The sequence below is a fragment of the Ochotona princeps genome, chromosome 3, assembly GCF_030435755.1.
Source record: "Ochotona princeps isolate mOchPri1 chromosome 3, mOchPri1.hap1, whole genome shotgun sequence".
Lineage (NCBI taxonomy): Eukaryota > Metazoa > Chordata > Mammalia > Lagomorpha > Ochotonidae > Ochotona > Ochotona princeps.
Window position 1 is genome coordinate 73,654,918 of NC_080834.1, and position 22,568 is coordinate 73,677,485.

Below are 22,568 nucleotides of genomic sequence, written 5' to 3' on the forward strand. Positions count from 1 at the left end.
ACACATACATATATACAAACAGACAGAGGGATTCTGACGTAGCGAACTCTAAATAGTAAAACTGATTTTCAATATAAGATATCCTTATTTAGCAGAACTTTTATTTAAAAATATATGATCTTCAGAAATACTTTGCTGGGAGGGTGCTAAAAAGTGAACTTGTGTTCTCATGTCTTTCTTTAGTATCTGTTATTTTGGAAAAAAATCCTTATTAGATCAAAGCTCATTAAAAAGACCACTTTTCTAAATGTGGCCGGTTAGCTCAGTTGGTTAGAGCGTGGTGCTAATAAAAAGACCACTTTGCTAATTTGTAGCGATACATCCAAAATACGAAACAGATGCTATGATTTAACAGATGTTTTAATGTCATAATTTAAAGGGGTATAATGACTGAAATAAGCCTCTTCCAAAATAGCAAATCAGCTTATACCAAGTTTGCTTCTTATATGAATAAAAATATATACTTTTGATGAAAAATAATTTCTGAGGAGAATCTTTTTTCATTATTTTTGAACCACATGAATATTATATCATAATACTGGAAAAACGTGTTTTGGAAGAACATCCTAGGCTCTTTCCAGTTTCTAATTAAACCTACATATATGCCCAGTGGATATATTAGCATCTCTAAATAATCGCCAGTATAGACTTCTTAAATTTTTAATTCAACATGAATTTCAAAATCATTTTTCTTTAATGAAATCTCACACGTATTTCTGAAGCCTTTTAAAATAAGTATGAGTAGATGTTGGAGGAACGTTTTCCCTGGTGCCCGGAATTGATGTCTGGAATCTGAAGAGATAACTTTAAATTCTTACCTCCCAAAAGGAAAGTCTCTAAGAAACTATTTCCAGTTTGGACCAGATCCTTCTCTTGCAGTCCAACAATCATTTCCTGTGCTGCTCCATGGGTTCCTTCTCTTTTCCTCACTCTAATCTCCCCAGTCATCATCCCATGATGGATATCCTAAGTTCTCCAATCTTTGAGAAGATCCTAGTTTTCCTCTCTGTCCCAGGAAAGAAAGGACAGAAGTGCTTTGCATCCTTTACCCCTCCCATCTATCAACAGAAGTGAAGGCAGCTCCAAGAGGTGCATTGTTAAAAACTGAAGAAGTATGTGCAAAATGTCTTCTTTGGAGAGACACAAGGACTGTTTCAGACACATTTATTGCAGCACCCTTCATCCGTCTGACTAGGCAAAAAAAGAGCTAGGGAGGTTGGCAGCAAGGAGAGTCTGGAGTGGTCCCAAGGGTCAGGCAAATAAATGGGAAGTAATTCAGCCTGATGAGATAAAAATTTGATAGACAGCCATGAAGAGAGATTGGCAGAAGGAGGGCCTGACATGGCCTCTCATCAGGCAAAAATACAGTGGAGACACCTTTGTTTAGAATCTTTTTGAATGCTGCCACAAGCAAGAGAAATAATCATCTGATTTGCATTATTACAACTGTCTTGTTATTTAAATACCAAAGTATATTAATACAAAGCCCATGACTCCCTGAACACTCTTGCGGCAACATTGCCAGCATCCCCTATTTCCCTTGATCTTTCCAGTAACTGGAAAGCGCTGTATAGGATCTGCAGTACCTTGTTCCTATTCTGAGTCTAGAATCTTATCAGTGGATACTCCTGCTTGTTAAATACTTTGAATACCATCCCTGCCCACAGCATGTCCCAAGAAGGTCAGATTTAGTAAATACAAACAAACAAGCAAACAAAGCTGTAACCATGGACAGTTTCTATTGTGTCTTCTATTCTCTAAGGCAGATTTCAGGGTTTTTGAAAGACTAAGATGCTGACCAAAATGAATCATTCCTCCTTCCACCACTCCATTCCCATGTCAGGAAGAGGGAAGCAGCATACCTCTTAGAAATAGGGAGTGTTGTTTACAAAAAAAAAAAAAAATCTCTTCCCTGGTAAGAAACAAGAAGTATTTTAGGTATGTTTTTATTGCAGTACCCTCCACCAAGGTGAACAAACACAAAGAAAATTGAAGCCTATTGGCAACCCATATGAAGAGACTCAGTTGCCTGTACCTTCAGTTTTGGTGAAGTGAAGACCTCTGCCCTTTCCTTGGCTAGAACTAAGAGATATCTTAAGGAAGGCCCTAATATGGGCATTGATTGGCATTTTAAATTAAATAGACTTAAAAAATATTTTTATTTATTTTATTTAAAAGGCAGAGTTACAGAAAGGGAGAGGGAAACATTTTCCATATCTTCTGGTTCACTTCCCAAATGGCCACAATGGCAAGGTCTGGGGCGAGCTAAGAACAGTAGCCAGGAGCTCCATCTTTATTTCCCAGCTGGTTACAGCAGCCCAAGCACTTGAGTCATCCTCCACTGCCTTCCGAGGCCGGTCAGCAAATCCCTGGATTAGAAATGTACCATCCAGGACTTGAACTTGTGCTCCCATGTGATATCATCTCTGCAACACTTGATCCTGCTGCACCACAACTCTCCGTGCCTAAGCAGACGTTTAATAACAGAATGATCTAAACATTCCAGGATCTATTCCAAGTATTCTTTTTTTTTAAGATTTATCTTTTTTTTTATTACAAAGTCAGACATACAGAGAGGAGGAGAGACAGAGGGGAAGATCTTCCGTCCGATGATTCACTCCCCAAGTGAGCCGCAACGGCCGGTGCTATGCCGATCTGAAGCCGGAACCTGGAACTTCTTCCGGGTCTCCCACGCGGGTGCAGGGTCCCAAAGCTTTGGGCTGTCCTCGACTGCTTTCCCAGGTCACAAGCAGGGAGCTGGATGGGAAGTGGAGCTGCCAGGATTAGAATCGGCACCCATATGGGATCCTGGTGCGTTCAGGGCGAGGACTTTAGCTGCTAGGCCGCGCTGCCGGGCCCATTCCAAGTATTCTTAAGGAATTTATCCATCCAGGAATCGAGATTCCTGCTGAGATTAGAGAATTAAGAACATCAGTACTTCACACTCACAGCTTTATAAGGTTCATCCAGGTACCGTTCAGTTAATCAGTTGCCTAAGTTGTGCAGGTACAATATCATGTTGTGTTTCCTTTCATTTTGAAATTAATTAGAACAGATCACATGAAGAACAGCAAAGCGTCTCCCCTGCAAATCATTGTGCATATTCCTGATGCTACCATTGAAAGACCCTCTCTGAAGAGGGTCAGCAGTTTGTGCTTATCAGCAAAAGCAAAACAGCACAAAGTGCAACATAACAAGTAGAGCAATTTGTGTTACTAGGCAATAATTATTGAAAGCCTACTTTGTGTAAATAGTGGTAGGCTTCTGAAGCTACCTGCATGTGTATGTGCACACACTTTTAGCGTGAGAACTAAAATCTATAAACCTTCTAAAATCATCCTGCTTCTCAGTACAGTTTTTGTGTTTTAAGACTCAAATAGATGCTGAAGCACAATCCTAAAATACTACTTAGTTCTACTTCTGGTTTTTTTTTTTTCTGAAATAATTTTAAATGTCATTTGAAATGGATTCTACATTTTGTAAAAGAATTGAAACTTTAAGAAATTATTTATATGTTGGGCAGATCAAAAGGGCTAGAGAGAGAGAGAGAGAGAGCCCCTGGTTCATTCTGCAAATGTATAAGAGCCCTGGCCACAGGCAGATGCCAAGAGCATCAAGGGTCTCCCATAAGTACTTGGTCTGGTACCATTCCTAGTGTCTTCATCAGCAGAAAGCTGGAGTCAGAAGCTGGAAGCTGATCTGGAACCCAGACACTCCAACCTCGGACTCCTAGTTTGTACTTTAGCTGCTAAGGTAAATGTCTACCCCAGACTATAAATTTTGACATCATATTTTTCTTCTGTAAGTATGTGTTATTACCTAATGTAAGATAATAATGGCTATGATTTACTGAGCTCTCTATATTAGGCACTATGCTCAAGTATTGCCTGCAAACTAATTATTACATGTCCTCTGAGGTAGGTACTACAATCAGTTGGCCTGTACACTTTAGGGAACCCTGGGACATAGAAATTGCATAATTTCCTTGAGAGAACATGGACAGTAAGTGGTTAGTCCAATGTGGACTGAAACTTAGGCAGTCTCTTTAATCCATGCTGTTAAACACTGCGCTGTTCTGTCACTCCGTTTTAGATGGATATAAAAGACTGCACACATTGCTTGTTATAGGCATATGCATATGATAGAAGTATCTGTGAAGACAGCTTACTCCTACACATGTATGTATGGCTGCATAAGATGACAGATTGTTCAAGGCTGCTGTCAGTGACATGGAGCTTATATTTCCTTTTTCAAAAGTTCCTTTACTTTTGAAACTACAAGGAGATATATTTTTAATAAGATTTATTTCTTTTTATTGGAAAGGCAGATATACAAAGAGGAAGAGAGACAGAGAGGAAGACCTGCCATCGATGGTTCACTCCCCAAGTGGCTGCAACAGCCGGAAATGAGCTGATCCAAAGCCAGGAGCTTCTTCTGGGTCTCCCACATGGGTGCAGAGTCCCAGGGCTTTGGGCTGTCCTCGACTGCTTTTCCAGGCCACAGGCAGGGAGTTGGATGGGAAGCAGGGCTACAGGGATTAGAACCGGTGCCCATATGGGATCCCTGGGTGTGCAAGGCGAGGACTTTAGCCACTAGGCTACCATGCCGGGCCCTACTAAGAGATACCTTACACTCTTGTAGAAGTATGTTTGTGAGTGTACTTTGGAAGGTATTGTAAGAATTGTAGAAATTATAATGTGTGAGCTGTCCTCAAAAAGGTAGTCCACAAAGAGGTTACACAGAGATAAGAAAAAAAGTGAATAAGAAATAGGAGAAAAGTACAACTGGCTTTGTAAGGATTCATGCGTTGAAATGACAGAGCTTCACTTAGGCAGTGAATGATATATAAACAGAATGTCTGAAACTTTTCAAATAAAATTTAATATTGGGAAGAATGTTCTGAGGACCAAGCAGAGAAGAAAGACCTTGAAGAGGTTTCTTGGTGAAGGAGTTGTTTAGGAACAGCTAGACATTGGAACTAGCAACCTTTGAACCATATCCAATCCGTAGAGATTTCTTTGTTTGGCTCACAGTATGTTGACCTATATTATGTTTACATTTCAATTAATGGCTAATATTTTAAAGTTATCTATTATATAAATCTAGATTTCTGACTTCAGCTGAAAACTGAGAAGATGTGGTGACACAGGACAGGCCTTCCTCCATGGGAGTAGTTGGTCAGAGCTGATTAGGGACTGAACTTAGAGGCGTTTGCTGTGCGATGTCACCCATTCTCCTTTCTCTGCTGAGCCTGGACTGTGAGGCCAGCAGTCATTATCCTTGTCCAATTGCATTTTCTCACTTCTCTTTATACCTAAAAACCTAGATGTAATGGAGATTGTGAATGGAGCAGTGTAAGACACAGAGATAGGCAGATAGCACTGTATAGATCACACTAGTAGAGAGCTTTGCCAGGAGATTTATTGAAAATATAGTGTAACCCTGAGTCAACGTTGGGGTGATGCTTAGTGTGGAACAAAGAAGTATCTGAAAAGGATAAGGAGTAATTGGAGATTCAGGGTATGCAGAGATAAAAGCAGCACTTGGAGAGTACCTCTCAGCAGCTCTGCGTGTGGAAAACCTCTAACATTGGGCGTGAGAGGTTTGATAATTGGATTTGGGACTCTTAGAATGGGAACCAGAATCAGAAACATGGAGTCAGAGCTGATTCCCACTCTGAGCCTGAATGTGTGGGAGAAGGATGTCTTCCAGATGTTTAACTCTGATCTGGGAGTCCTACTTCAGGGAGCCTGGATGTTTACAACCGAAGGGCAAATGCTGCTCATAGAAAAGGAAAGAGGAAAGATGTCAAGGGGGAGGAAGTAGTTGAGGAAATTTAATACCGTTAAAGTCAAGAGGGGAGAGAATTGCTCTTTAAATAGCTGGGTTTGGAAAGTAAAGACGCCCATGATGCTCTGAGCACACTGAGATTGCTGGATTGGTCTGTGGTAACTGTCCTGTGTGTTGTCCTCCTCTTCGCTCACTTTATGAGATACGGGGAAGTTGGTGAAGATGCTGGATTTCCACAGATACACTCACCATGTGTGAAAAACCAGCGTTATAGATCTTGTGAATTCCAAGAGAACTGGAACAGTTGTCTCTATGGAATGAAGATTTCCAGCAGCCTCATCTCTAGTTTTTCTTACATTACTCATTTCAAAAAGAAAAGAAAACCAACTTGAAATCAAGCAAATAGATAAGAAAATATACTCTAGTACCTGTAAAAAGGAAATCTTACAAAAACCTGTGGCTCATTTAAAGCAAAACTAGGTTATGAATCATTGATATCCCATGTAGAAAATAGTAGGAAATCCCACAAAAAATCTTAGTTGGCTGTGATCCCTCTATTCATATTAGCATTCCCCACCACTACCAGTTATTGTGATGTTTGATTGAGGTCTGCCTTGGTTTAAGTTTTCTGTTATATCTTCCTATTTTTTTGATGGGCAATATGCTATCTATCCTTATTGTAACTCCGTCAAGCTCAGAATATAAACCTGCAGATCTCAGCTCATTTCCTCCTACACTGCCATCATATAAATGAATTCTAGGACTTCAAATACATTCAAGGAGACCTTTTATTTGAAAGTGGTATATTTCTTTCCTTATCTTTTTATGCAGAATTATGAGCTGTTTTTAGAAAGCTCCTAAAACTTTTTCGTCTCATTCCCAATTGAACCAGTTTATTTTGGGAGAAACTGAAATATAGGAATGCATCTGATGACTGTCTTTAACATCTTTGGGAGAGACTTTAGCAGATGGCCTTGTAGAGGAAAAAACACCCCTACTCCATACAAATCCTTGGAAACTGTACGGTTTCTGATGAAGCAGTAATGACAGAAAAAAATAGTGAATAAAGATAAATATTTAAACTACCGTTTCGCCCAACCCAACTGTTTCAGTTAACAAAATAGGAAACTATTTAGTATGCTCACATTTTGGTGTTGAGAGATGCTTAGGCCACTGTTCTGTGGTCACTTACTCTTATGATAGGCAGAGTTGGAAAAAAATTTTTTTCACAGCAATGCTATTCTCTATTTTCAGGAACTGTCAAACTGTATATAGTATTATGGCAAAAGCAACGTGACTTTAGTTATGAGAGAAATGCATACCTTGGAAAACTCTTCAGGTTAAGGTTAAGTGACTGTAAATATACCCTGGTTACAAAACATTTGTTTTGTACTAAAATTTTTTTGAAATTGAAGCTTCTTGGTTAATGTCAGTAGAATGAATATTGTGATATATTTTGGAAACACTAACCATTTCTTAGTACCAGTTAAATGGTTTCTACTGCTGTGTTATTATTTCTTATCTACACACATGATTTATTATTTTTCATTTATTTAACTAAGCCCTTTAAAGCAAGACACATTAAAGAAATGAATCAATATCTTTACAGTTGTAGAGAGGAATATATTTAAAATGTTTCTGATTCAAGAAGATAGATGCTTGAAGCAACGCTTGCTTTATGACTTGGAAGCGAGTCCCTGATAACAGACCTGGAGTGTTAGATGTGTCTTACCTGAACTAAAAATGGCAAGCTGTCTGTACCCAGGTACATAAACTGTAATCCCTCTGCTGCACATTTTATCATCTTCAGTGTGTCTGTTAAGTTTTTCTTCATAATCGTTTAGAAGAGGAACTTTATACATCAGTCTAACATGTCTACCCTTAAGATCTGTTTAAAAAAAAAATGTCAGTTTCAGTTTACAAGTTCCTGTTCTTTTTGGAATGATTTGTATTTCTTCTTGCATGGCACTGTCAGACTTATCTGACTACACAAAACAGAAATCTCAGTGTGAATTCTTTTGGCAGAGATAAAATTAAAATATTAATGATTGATTTCACTGATGCTTTTAGGAAGTGTAACCAAGGAAAGAGTGATTGTTGGTCTGGGCCATGCAGTAGTTTGGTCATGATTAGCACTGGTTTGTATCCTTGTAAAATAACTCTTTCTTGTATTGATGAGAATGCATTTTAGACTCATCAGTCACTTCAGAATTAATGAACCATCCAATTTAAAACAATTATCTATTGAATTTCCTCTTTTTCAAAAGCTGCTGTGGTATTTTAGGAGAATACAAAGGTGAAAAGAATATATTTAATGCCCTCTGAGTTAGCTGTAGAAAATAGAGAAGTATCTAAGGGTATAGATAATTGGTTTCAAATATTTATGTTCATCCTTTGATTTGAAATATTAACATTTTAACTTCTTTGAATACAGCCAAGGGAATGCCCTCCCTAAAAGATGTCCAGAAGATTTTTCCATTCTCACTGTTAAAGAAGATTATTATTACATTTAAAATAATATTGGAAAAATAAGTCGTCATTTGCTATGAAACATACTGTTTCAACGTCCTGTTAACAACCAATCCTTTTGTCAAGAGCAGCTTGACCAAATTAATAACAGATATTTAGTCTGTGTTGCCTACATTGTAGTTTTCTTCCTTTGATTTCACACTGATTTGTGTTCTTTTATGTTGAATGTGTGATTGTGTGTATGTCCATGCAAAATGTATGTAAAATGCATGCACACATTCTTGTCAGACTAAAATGTTGATATAGCAAGCCACAGAGAATGGAAGTGTATACACTTAACCCCAAAGGTAGAACTGGACTTACTTTATATATTTCCTGGAATTGCTTCTTAAAAGGTAGCTGATTTGGGACCTTAAGTATAGTTTTGTTGTGTCTGATTTTATTTCCTGAGGTGCAGGATCATTCAATCCTAGGATGAAAAACTGGAATGAGCCAGTTAGTATACCAAGTCTAATTGCCACTAATAGCACTAATATGAATATTACTACAAATAATGATGGTAATATCAGTATTCTAATACCCATTCTTTATGGTCCCAGGCCATGGAGGAGTGGTTACCACAGTATGTTGTTATTATTTTATACTAGGCACTATTTTCAGTGCTGTTCATGTATACCTGATAGAGCCTTACAGGATTTCAATGACAAGTAATGTTAAAGACAAGTTAATATCTACATTTTAACAATTAGGAAATCAATATATATAAACATTTAGAGAAATCTTGCTAATAATCTTACTTGGCCATGAATGATCAAGTAGCAAGAGTCTAACTGAAATGTTAGACAATCTGACTTCACAATCTCTGCTTTTTAATCTACCTGTCAGTGTAGAATTTGCTCACAACTATAAATGAGACATTTTATAAATTATTGCATCTATAGCTATTCTCGGGTTTTGTTCATGTCATGGGGAAAAGGCTATTATGGATGGGGACTAAATAATCAACACCAGAAACCATATAGTTCATCTTGAATGATTTTTGTAGTAATGGACAAGAGACTGAAGTGTTTAGAAGATACTTGGATAGAATGCTTAAGAACAAGGGCAATTTTTTTTTAAGATTTTTTTTTTAATTGGAAAGGTTGATTAGATTTATGGAGACAAGGAGAGACAAAGAGATAGATCTTCCATCTGCTAGTTCCCTCCCCAAGTAGCCACAATGACTAGAACTGAGCCAATCCAAAGCCAGGAGACAGGAACTTCCTCTGGGTCTCCACACAGGAACTGTCCCAAGACTTTGAAACATCCTCTGCTGCCTTCCTAGGCTGTAAGCAGAGAGCTAGGTGGGAAATGGAGCAGCCGAGACATAAACTGGCACCCATCCTGGAGCTTGCAAGGTGAGGATTTAGCCATTGAGCCATAGCACTGGGCCCAGAACAAGGCATTTCAAAGAGTCAAACATAAACAATTAGACTTAAAGAAAGGTGAGTTTCCAAAAATTCAGGAACCACACACACAAAGAGACTCTAAAATGAAATAAGGTCTGGGATTGATACAAATACTTTCTCCTACTTGTTCATAGATAGATAGATAGATACACAGATAGATAGACCGATCAATCTATGTGTGTATATATATGTATATATAATATATCTATGATCTGTGAATATATAAATATGCCCTCCTCCTCTACCCTCCTCTCCTCTGTTCTCTGCTCCCTCTGTTTCTCTCCTCTCCTCTCCCTCAAATAATGGAGTAGATAAATTTCTAGTTGTGATTATCCACAAACATTAATGAATTAATTTGTTAAAAAAATGAACTTTGTGCACAAAAGAACCTAAGAGGACTGTAAAAGAATGGCATCATTTACTAGGAGAAAAATACTCTAAAACACAGTGTCAGCTAGATTTTCGTAAAAATAAATAATTTTTTTAAGTATTTTTTTTAACTAGTTGGAGCTGGATTAAAATAGGAAGAAACTAACTGTTAGAGAAAAGGTAGTTAACACATACACATAATAAACACACACACACACAGAGCAGTAGCGAGAGAGATTTAGTTACTTTTTGCCACCATTTGAGGGAGAACAAAATTATGTTGAAGCAGTAATGTGTGAAAAAGCTAAGTGAATATTAAATCAGTTTGCAAAAGCTAGAGTAATATGTCTTTGGTATATTAATTCAGGTTTCCAGTAGCAGAGAACTCAGCTTGTAGGCTGTTAAAAGACCTTGTAAATGAGATTTCAGTCTCACTTTTGATAATCTTTGACAAATTTTAAAAAAACAGGAGAACTCAAAAGAACAAAAAGAGAAAAATTCTAATTTTCATAAGGAGTCAGTGTGGTATCTAAAATCTACAAGCATTTGAAAATTATTCTAGTAATACAGTGCTTGAACTCAAAGAAAGATGAAAACTGGGAATCCTCCCAGTTTCCCTGGAAAAGGGCATTACTGAAGGTACCATCCCAGAGGAGATACCAAATATCAGCTCACTGCCTTTCTTCTGCTCCTCTAGTGCCAATCTCCACCTGGGTTCAATAGTGGGAGACACTGGCACAAGGTTTAGGGGTGAAGAAAAGAGACACCAGGGTGTACAACAAAAGGGGTGAGGAGGTATCAAGGTGAAGGTATGTCGACAACTCTACCTAGCCCCAGCTCCTTCCAGGATACCCACCATGCTTCCGGCTACCACCAAGGACCTAATCCTTGGGCCTCAGTCTCTTTCCCTCACTTATTCATGTATGGCCTATTGTTAATGCTAATTCCTGGGCTGCCCTATCATCTCAGTTCTGTGTCTCAATTGTTCAAGACCTGTGTTATGCATCTTTTCTTTATATTAAATTCTAGGTATGCTTAAAATTGTTTCTCTCTGCTTAGACACCAACTGAAGCACAGTACATCCTGCTTTCTCTTTGCTTTGTCATTATGAGCTGTTAGACAGTTTGAGAGTGTTGTCAAATGTTGATAAAATTTCAGCAAGACTTGATGGATAATTTTTTATGTCCTTGAGGAACCTTAGACTAGTAATAAAATATTCTTAGAAGTTTAGAGTCTGGAAGTGCCAGAAGGCTCTGTCCTTGATCCATATCCCACTCAACATTGTTACCAAAGATTTTGAGCAAGACATTAAAAAAAGAAAACCTTTATCAAATATATTGCTAACACAAAGATAGAAAATAATTTAATTCAAAATTTGAAAAGATAAACTTCACCCAGAATAATAGTCTTTTTTTTTACGTGCAAAAATAAATCAGTTAAAAAATATAGGATAGAATGGGGTTGGCACTATGGCATCATGGGTAAAATCATTGCCTGCAATGTCATTATCCCATATGGGGACTCCTTGGAGTCCTGGCTGCTCTACTTCTGATACAGCTCCCTGCTTATGCACCTAGGAAAGTAGTAGAAGATGGCCTAGTGCCCTAACACCCATTTGGGAGACTTGGAAGAAGCGCCTGTCACTTGGTTTCCAACTGATCCAGCCCTATTGCAGTCAGTTTGACCATTTGAGGAGTGAAAGATTCTCTTTCTCTCTCTATCTCTCGGTCTCTCTCTGACTCTGCCTTTCAAATAGCAAAGAAGTCTTGAAAATACATGTAGAAAAGGAAGAGACCAAACTCCCAGCATATTATGTGGGTAAAGAAATTCAGGATTTTAGTTGGCCACAAATCCAATGAAATAAAGAACTCATCTTTGGACCATATTAAAAGATACTTAGCATCTTTATCAACTGATAGATAGTCCCACTTTTCATCTGATAATGCTACAAGAAGGCTAGAAACATACGTAAATTGAAGTACCCATTTTCCCCAGCCAACATACAGTTTTGTATCATATGCAAGTTGTGTATGTACACATTTGTTTACTTTTGCCTCACATTAGCCCAGGGAGGGTTATTCCGTTGCCCATTTCTGAGCTGATTTTATCTTTTGGTTCAAGACTAAGTTTCCTAGTTAACTATGTGGCTTTAGACAAACAATGATGTTTGGATACCAGCCAAATCCCTTTGACTAAAACTTTGACTGCTTCAGAACACCAAGACCATCTAATTATCCAGATGGGACCCAAATTTTGAAAGATCAGAAGCCTTTATATGTGGTGAGCTGTTGATGAACCTGGGATGTTATATCAGAAGACTCTTAAGAGAATAAAGTCTCTCTTCACAGATTTGAGAGTAAATTAATTTAAGTAGCTCTCAGGAACAGAACTAAGACTGACAGTGTGTTCAGTTTTTGTTCAATATTTTAAAAATTCAAATACCACTGTGTTTGTATAAAGGTTAGTTAAGTTTCATGGATTCCTGCCTATAGAAGGTTAAATTAGACCTCTAAAATGACACCCAACTCTCTGAAAGTCTCATTTGGGTTTTGCCTTATGAGTAGATCTTGGATTTGTAGTTTTTCATTCAGAGTTATGTATTTTCTTTTACAGTTTTATTTTCAGCATTGTAATTGTTTCTCTTGCAATTTGGGATTAATATACAATGTTTGTGGAAAAAAAATTAAGAGCCTGAAACAAAGAAGTAAAGCATGACTGGTGTTTGCTGTAATTACCTACACAGGAAATATAATGCTATTCCCCAGAATATGTCCCGAGAGTGAACGTCTGCATTTGTTCCATTTCATTCCTAACTGTAGAATCTTATCAGGAGTGATGAGAATCACTTTGAAAAATATTGAAGCAGAGAATAGTTTGCAAAGTATTATTAGGTTTGCTAAGATGAACCTGTACAAATGCAAACTATTGGCATGGCACTATAAAAACCAGAGCTTATATGGTAAAAGGTTTATGAAATGACCTATTAAAGGCCAGTACAGTGCTAGTGGGTCTAAAAGGTGTATAATTTACCCTGCGGATGCCTCTGTGGCCCTCTTTCCATGACTAATGCAGTCTCTCTCCAACATGAAATAGTGTTTACATGAAGGGCTAGGATAGTTTGAGGAAGGAAAATAAAACTTATTTCAAAATTGACACAGAAACAGCACATTCTCCCATAAGAGTAAAAATATGGAAGATTAAAGGTAGTATTTGCTTTAGCCTGTTTCTGACTAGGTTTAATAAAGTGAAGTTCTCAGTCTTTGTAGTCATTTGCTCAGTTCTAAAAGTTAGCTTGCATGAATTCCTGAAGAAGGCAACTTTGTTGTGAATTCTTAATAGTTCAGATCTTCCCTGTAAATGATCTGAAAGGCTGGACACTCCTGTCGTGTTCATTTTTTAAAATTCACACTGTCTGCTTCCCCCAGCCCTGCTCCAATTTCTTCTCAGACTTACTAATCATAACATAATCTCGCAGAAGGATTCATGATGCATTGAAATTGTGAGGAAAAAAATGAGGCAAAGAGCATCTGACAATTCAGTGTGTTATCTATTTTAAACATGGATTTCACAGACGTTGGTGATCTCTGACAACTTGCCATTTGATAAGGTGATGATTTTTTAAAGTGGATCAAGCTCATGTGATTGATTTTTTATTGACTAAGCAAAGCCCCATCATCTTTCTTCTGTAAGCTGCTAATGCAAAGCAGATTGAGCAAGTTATGAGTAAGATGGCTTATACTGCCCTTGACTAAATCTGCATTGCCAGGCTCTTGGTAAAGTCTCCAAAGATACAGACCTGATCTTACTGATTTTTGTACCTTTAGTGTCAATGTTTGGATAGGTATTTGTGAATTTTAATATTAAATATTTGTAATTAAAAACCCAGAAATTGAAAATAAGTTTTAAAGTAAGTTTCAGTTTTCTTTGTAGAAAACAACTAAAGTTTCAAGGCACCTAGGGACTTAAAAAACAAAGATCTACTTTCCCCTTGAATGTCCTACAGGTAAATTTGGAGAGTCTCAGTGAAAAATAAAAATCTAAGTGAGGCCACATATGATTTTATATTCAGAACTTTTTAGAAAAAGATGTGATAGCTATACTTTACTCCATGTGATTTCTCCATTAAAAATTTGAATGGATAAATATTCCAGTAACAGAATGTCATTAAATGAATACATTGTTAACCTCTGTTCAGTTCAAAATTTGTACCCAAATAAGTACAGAGTAGATTATTTGCCACAAAAACTGAGCAGGATTGAAACAAAATAGGCAGAAACAAAAAAAAGAAAAAAAAAAACAGATGCTTTTTAAGGCACCCCATTCGTAACAGAGTACATGGGTTCCTTCCCAACTCCACTTTCAATTCCAAGTTTCTGGCATGTTTCAATTGCAAGTGCATGCTGGGTGGCAGCAGATGATGGCTCAGGTGATGGAGTCCCTGCCTTATAGATCAGTTACCCAGCCTGAAGTTTGGGCTTCTGGCTTTGGCCTGACCCAGCCCTGATTTGAAGGAATGTTCCAAGGGAAGATGGAAGATACTTACCTTTCTCTTTCTGCTTTTCAAATAATTTTTTTTACAAAAATCTTTGTGTTTGAACTTTTGTGTTTTTAGATTTGTCTGTCAGCCTTTGTGGATTAATAATGCTTTGTTCATTAACTAAAACTTTTATTGCTGTTTAATGAATCATATCATTTGTAATTTCAAGTGATTACATATAAATTATTGCTATTATCTTTATTTCCCCTGAAGAAAAAGTAAAGGCAAATATCCGAACAGAATTTTGGAAAGATTAACTTTGTGCTGCTGTGAAAATGAACTTACTGCTACTGTGAAAGCAGACTCTCAAATATACGCCACAGACTCTTCCTCAGAAGTAGGACCATTTCCGTTTCATCAGGGCGTCAGAGAAGTGAGGACTTGAAGTGACCTCTAGGTTACAAGTTACAAAGTAGCAAAACTAAGAGTCAAACTTGGATCCTTCAAGTATGAGTTGCATTCTGCTTTCTTACTATGTCTTGCTTTTATAGGAAAAGCTTCTGACAAAGCTGAAAAATGAGAGTTTAGATATATGTCTAATAGTTAATGCATATCACCGTAATGCATATCACAACCTTAGATTAATTTGAATCACTTAAGTTGACAAAAGTGGGCTGATAATTGTAAAATTTAAGTCTGTTTTAATCTTTCTAAAGGAATTATTGGAAAAGTTTAGACTGTGGGGCAATGAGGATTTTTGAGTTCTTTTGTTTTTGTTTTAATTGTTTAGATGTGCCTGGCATCAGAAGGAGTAAAAATGGAAGAATCAAAGCTAATGAAAGCAAAGGAATCGGACGGTGGAAGAATTAGAGAACTGGAGAAGGGAAAGGAAGAAAGAGAAATGAAAATGGAAAGAACAGATGAAGCCAGGCTACAGAAGGAAGCAGACTTTGAAAAATCAGCTAAGGAAAATGTAAGAGAGTCTAAAGAGTTAAGAAATTTTGAGGAGCTACAAATGGGTGATGTGATGGCTATAAAAATGGAAGACCCCAAAGAAATCAGAAAGGAAGAATTAGAGGAAGATCAGAAATGTAGTCACTTCCCTGATTTTTCTTATTCTGCCAGTAGCAAGATAATAATCAGTGATGTTCCCAGTAGAAAGGATCACATGTGCCGTCCCCATGGTATCATGATCATCGAGGATCCCATAGCATTAAACAAACCAGAGAAACTAAAAAAGAAAAAGAAGAAAAGCAAAATGGATCGACATGGGAGTGATAAATCCACACCCAAGAAGACTTGCAAAAAGAGACAGTCTTCAGAGTCCGACATTGAGAGTGTCATATACACGATCGAGGCAGTTGCAAAAGGAGACTGGGGCATTGAGAAACTCGGAGAGGCCCCGCGCAAGAAGGTCCGCCCATCCTCAAGTGGCAAGGGAAGCATTTTGGATGCTAAGCCACCAAAGAAAAAAGTGAAATCTAGAGAGAAGAAAATGTCCAAGGAGAAATCCTTAGATACCACCAAAGAGTCAAGACCTCCAGATTTCATTAGTCTTTCTACCAGCAAGAACATTTCTGGTGAGCTGCCAGAGAGCATAAAAACAGAACCATTGACCCCCACGGAGGATGTGCTACCTCCCAGCCTGTCAGGACAGGCCAAGACGGAGGACAGTGATTGTCACAGGAAAATAGAGACTTGTGGCTTCAGGAAATCCGAGAGGTCTTGCAAAGGTGCTCTTTATAAAACCCTGGTGTCAGAGGGCATGCTCACCTCTCTGCGAGCTAATGTTGACAGAGGTAAGTGACTTAAACAGCCGATAGAGCACAAAAACCAATTTTCCTTTGATCTAGTGAAAAGAACTGCTGCAAAGAACACTATGGTGTCAAAATAATATATTTGATTCTTTATGGTTACACGTTATTGTTTTCTCTGTATTTTCTGGCACCATTTAAAGAAAGGTGATGTATTTTGCAGATATTTTCAGAACTTTCTTAAAACTGCTAAGGACCATTTGTTTTGAAGCATTAGCATTGTGTTTAGAGCTTTTATTTAAAAAAATCAACAACATTGATTTGTTTATTTAAAAGAAACAGAGAAGAGGGAGGGAGAAAGAGAAGGAGAGGAAGAGAAAGAGAGAGAATTCTCCATCTGCTGCTTCACTCCCCAAATGGCCACGACAGCCATTGCTAGGTCAGACTGAAGCAAGGAGCCAGGAATTTCCCAGAGCATGTATGTGGTTAAGAGCCCAAGCACTTGTGCCAGACATATTTGCACTCCAGTAGAAAATGCTGGTGTCCTGAGCTGTGGTGTTAGCTGCTGGATCATGGTGCCTGCTGCTGGATTTGGTTTTTAAAATTAAAAATTCATGTCTGAAGCAAATCTATGAATATTTCACAGAATCTTCTCCTGGAGATTCCAAGTGCACGTGCCCTTCCTCCATTAGTTGAACAAAACTAGTTGAAGTGAAGGACCCTTTAAAACATGACAGAATCTAGAACTTAGTTACTGTGTATACCTTTATTCTATAGAGTATTTCATATATATTCATCTATTTTAAAATATAGCATCTGCCACGCTGTGTTCCAACAAGAGATGTGTGAGTCATAGATCTAGCAAGCCTCAACTAAAGATACTTAGCATTACTTAGTTCTCTAGGGCTAGCATTCCAGTGGATCTTACAGAAGTTAGAATTAGCAAGAGTTCATCAACAGAAGGTTCCCATACTTTATGTAACATTAATTTGATCTGTTTCTTTGATCATGTGGTACTTCTTGAGTTAGAAAACAGTGCATCTCAGAAGCTATAAGTCGCTTTTTTGCATATTTAATTATTAAAAGTAGAAAATACCCAGCAGAAATTACCCTTAATAGTTACAGATAACATCCTATGATACCTTAATTACAAGAGGTTATTTATGAAGCAACTGAAATAATCTCCCACTCCAGTATATTCAAAAAATCCTTTCTTTGGAATTTCTTTAGGAAAACGAAGCTCAGGAAAAGGAAACTCATCTGATCATGAGGGGTGCTGGAATGAAGAAAGCTGGACGTTTAGTCAGAGTGGAAGCAGTGGCAGCAAGAAGTTCAAGAAGACAAAGCCGAGGGAAGACTCCTTCCTTGGGTAAGTGCCTAGAGGCCCAACTGCACAGGCGGCCATGCAGGAGGATGTTCAAGGTCAACGTGAGTCACTAACCGCCTGCACATTGACCTGTCAGACCTCCTGCAACCTCAGGAGCAACATTAGTGAACACAAATCGAGCATAGCACTTGACACCTGCTATTAACTTAACCTTACGGGTGACAATGCCATTCACATTTTGGATACAATAGGAAACATATAGATTTTAGACTTAGATCTGAGATTAAATTTAGATCTACCACGTAGCAGTGATGTGACATTGTAAATCCTTCACTATCGTTAGGACTCATTCAATTCCTATTACAAGTATGTTTAAATTTTCCCATTTTCCTCAGTTCGTGTACTTCACTTAATATTTCTAAATGTGTGTACATATGTTTGTAAAGTAATGACAGCTGAGAAATGTAAGGCAAATGAGATTAAACTTTGATATCTAACCTTGTTTTATTTAAACTGTGTTCTGTTGCTGTAAGATAAAAATATTAGATTGACTATTCCCCTGGTATAGAGATCATTCAGTGCATTAATTATACATAGAAATGCAGTATTAAACAATAGCACACATCAGATAAAATCATTAAGAATTATTTCATAGTTAATGTTATGCCAAAGATTCTTAAAAACAATCTTAATATGAAGCATTTTGTTAGCAAGTTCAGAGATCCAATACTTTATACTGGTGAGGAAAATATCTGCTTATTCAGTTGTACTGTTTTGAAAATCCTTTGAGATTTCTCATTAGCTCTGTTTGAAAAGAATGTATTGAATAGAAATAAGCACATTTTTATATTCTCAATATTTTTTCATAAGTGTACTTAAAGGTATGCAAATTTTATGCATTAGATGTATTGTATTTGGTTTATTCATTATATTTGCAATTCTGTTTATGGAACAATATTTTTTCTTGGAAGTGTAGTGCTTTCAAGTCTGGTTAATTCTAATTCTCTTGGTTATCACAAAATGAGAGGGTAGAAATTATTTCCCATGATGCTGCTCTTCAAGATTGTTTATATAAATGATATATTTAGGGCCCGGCGCGATAGCATAGTGGCTAAAGTCCTTACCTTGCACGCGCCGGGATCCCATATGGGCGCCAGTTCTAATCCCGGCGGCCCCGCTTCCCATCCAGCTCCCTGCTTGTGGCCTGGGAAAGCTGTCAAGGACAGCCCAAAGCTTTGGGACCCTGCACCCATGTGGGAGACCTGGAAGAGCTCCTGGTTCCTGGCTTCGGATTGGCTCAGCTCTAGCTGTTGCAGCCACTTGTGGAGTGAACCATCAGACAGAAGATCTTCCTCTCTGTCTCTCCTCCTCTCTGTATTATCCGCCTTTCCAATAAAAATAAATAAATAAATCTTTATAAAAATGATGTTTAAAATTTATGTATTTCAATTCTAATGTAATAATTTAAAATTTTGAAGTACTTGAAATTAGTTTTGCCTACCTTCTGATTAAATAATGTCACGACAACATCCACATTTGTTGTTATCAGATGATATTTCACTTGCCAGATTTCCTAGAAAAAGTGACCATTGAGCATCTAGACCATTTGTCAGTCTACACACCAACAGGGGAGCAGGTGTCCCTGGAGATAATGTGAAATCCTAAGGAAAGAAGTCAGTGTTTATGGCTCCCCAAAAGTATTATTGATGCTTTCATTAGAAACTGCTGAAGGTGTATAAGAGATGAGAGGATTGGGCCCGGCAGCGTGGCCTAGCGGCTAAGGTCCTCACCTTGAACATGCCAGGATCCCATATGGGCACCGATTCTAATCCTGGCGGCTCCACTTCCCATCCAGCTCCCTGCTTGTGGCCTGGGAAAGCAGTCGAGGATGGCCCAAAGCTTTGGGACCCTGCACCCACATGGGAAACCTGGAAAAGGTTCCTGGTTCCCGGCTTCGGATTGGCAGGCACCAGCCGTTGCGGCTCACTTGGGGAGTGAATCATCGGACGGAAGATCTTCCTCTCTGTCTCTCCTCCTCTCTGTATATCTGACTTGGTAATAAAATAAATAAATCTTTTTAAAAAAAAAAGTGAGAGAGAGAGAGGATATTTCAGAACATTCTCAGAAAAAGGAAACAGAAGTCCTTAATTTGGGGGCAAAAAAAATTTTGAAATCCTTTCATACTTTTTTTCCTCCATAATAGTATTTTACATGAAATAGGCTTTGTGTTTTCACCATTCTTTAATGAAGCAGTCTTTTAAAAATCTGCCCTTATATAGAGATTGTTCACGAATTGATTGTGTATGGTGTAGTTATTCTGAAGCCATTATTTGGAAACAATTAAGTGTGGTTTTCCACAGGCTTAAATTGTCAGTAAGCCTCAGTGCCCTTTGTTGGTCTCCCCACCGCTTACATATTGGCTGAAAGCAGTAAGGTTATTAGGTATGCCTTGTGTAGGACATGCTAGACCAAAAACTGATTCGTGAGAAATTTTGGATCATGTGTCTCCTGACGTTGTAGATGAATGTTCCAAACCTTTTTAATCTCAAAAAAAAAAATGTGCCACCTATTTGGTTAATAGTAGCCAAGAAAACTTCGCCTCAGTATTGGCAGTGCTAGTTTATTGATCTCTTCAAGAGAAACATAGATGATGATCGATGTGCTCTTTTAAGTGAAGAAAAGCAACCATCCTATGAGGACTTACGAGCTATATCTGTCTTTTTTTTTTTTTTTTTACAGTTTTTTACAGTTTTCTTTTTGGTATTCAAAATGTTTGAAATTTTGTGCCTTATAGAGAGCTTTCTGATACTGCCTAGTTAGTGTCAACATTTTCATCATTATAAACATGTTTCTAACCAAATGAGAAAAGAGGTGAATGAGGGTGTCACCATCCTCCTCCACCGCTTTGATAGAACTTAGTAATGGCCATTTCTGTCCACCATTCTGATATCATTTGATTCTCTTACCTGTGCTTCCCAGCTGTGTATGTTCCTCCGAAACTGTGAGCAGTCTCAGAAACATTTCAAGTACATCCCCTAGCTAGTAACCTATCACATAACTTTTTGTGAGTACTAAAGCTACTATCATCTTCCCATTTCACCTTGTGTTTGATCAGCTAAGCTCGGCAGTCCTCATCTAAGATGCATCTTCTCTCATCTAAGATGCATCTTAAACAATAGCCAGCCTGGAAACGAGGAGGTACACTGCCAAAGCCAGGCAAAGCCAGTCGAAGGATTTGCCGTCTTTGCTGGTTGCATATTTAAAGTTGTTGGATGGCTTAAGTTAACATGGTATTGTCTCTGCCAGTATCTGCTGGAAGCTTTGCTCGTCAACCAGGCTCACTCTGGTCAACTCCCAATAATTTTTTCTAACACTCAGATGGTTTTATGTTGTATTTGGGTATATCTATCTTAATAAAGTATTAGTTAATAATTTTAAAAGACAAATCATAGAAAACTATCAATATATTATGACCTTAATAAGATCACCAATAGATGTATATGAATCTTTGGAATGAGAACTAAGTCTGCATGCAGTATACTTTGCACTGAGCCTTATAAAAAACCGATGCCAATGGAGAGACTAGCAAATTACCCTGCTTGAAAGAATTCTGATATTTTAAATGATATTTCTGCTTTTGTATATAACTTGTGAGTTTACTAAGAAAACTGTATTAGTAAATCTTCTGAAGCATTTTTTAAAAGAAGTGTTTTCTTTCATGTTCTAATTGCTATGGACTTCGTCTTCAAGTGGAGTTTCCTAAGTATATGTTTTATATCATTTTCTGTTCAAATATTTGGTCATGTGCTGATTAATTCCCTTATGATTTTCCATAGTTCATCAAAGCTGGATGAAGAATTTGAAAAAAAATTTAACAGCCTCCCTCAATATAGTCCTGTTTCATTTGACCGGAAATGTGTACCTGTCCCAAGAAAAAAGAAGAAGACTGGGACCATGTCTTCGGAATCAGCGAAAACCAGCAAAGGTTAGATTTGCCCTCTGCCTTTTTAATGAGTTTAAGGGAGCAAGGTGGTCCGAATCTCAAACAAGTTATGCTAAGCTTCTGCAGCTTCTTTTAGATATGTACAGCAATTGGATTTAGGGTTGAGACAGCTGGAAGGTAAAATTTTGGATTGGTTTCCCCAATAATCATGATTCCTGTCTCATTTTCTCCTTTCCAGTTTTTCTTTGCCTCTGACTACTGGCATCTCAGTATAAGCATTTGTTCTTGAAGGTGCAGCAAAGCTGTTTTTGAAGTTATTACATATGATCTTTAACTTCTTGCCCCCCCCAATTCTGTTTGCAATGTTAAGCTTTACTTGAGAAGAAACCGCCAGTCAAATTCGATTCTTCTGTTCCTATGTGTACTACAGATTGGAATCTGGCGCTATTAGATTATTTTGGTCATCTGATAACCAACCTCTATTCTTTATTGGTGATTGGACTAAATGAAAATAAACCTATACTGCCCCAGAAATATATATAGCTGGGGAAGAAAGAGGAGGGGAGAGAAGAGATACAGATATTGGTTTAAATTTGGAAAAATGCTTTGTTTAGTGTATTTATTTTCGAGGATACCAGCTTCTCTCCTGTCTATTTCAGGCACTTTAAAAATGATCAGCAACATGACTTGAGTAGGTCTCAGCATTCTTCAGAAGTAGCATTGAAATCCGAAAGCAGATTTTTTCGAATGAGTTTCAGAGAGCATTTTCAGGGCGGCAAGCACTGAGGTGCTGTGCCCTGCCCAGGATATGTCTAGCAGCGTGAGGAAGACTCCTCACCTTCCTGACATGACAGCATTGCTGTCATTAGGAAACTTGTCTTCTGATGTTACTTTAGCTCTCAAGGTTGGAAATGAAAACGTGCCTTTACTTTTCCACACCACTATGAAAGACTTCATTAATTTAGTTCTCCTGTAATGACAGGGGACAGAG

At 37.8% G+C, this 22,568-nt stretch overlaps 1 protein-coding gene across 10 annotated transcripts in view; it reads left to right on the plus strand.

Moving 5' to 3' along the window:
- Positions 1-22,568, plus strand: part of BBX (BBX high mobility group box domain containing) — a 278,443-nt gene that overhangs the window by 220,192 nt on the left and 35,683 nt on the right. For all 10 annotated transcript variants that reach the window (XM_058661831.1, XM_058661829.1, XM_004593214.3 and 7 more), the window contains 3 exons: positions 15,344-16,352; positions 17,538-17,676; positions 21,471-21,619. In XM_058661831.1, coding sequence (XP_058517814.1) covers positions 15,344-16,352; positions 17,538-17,676; positions 21,471-21,619 — 1,297 coding nt within the window. The remainder of the gene's footprint in view (positions 1-15,343; positions 16,353-17,537; positions 17,677-21,470; positions 21,620-22,568) is intronic.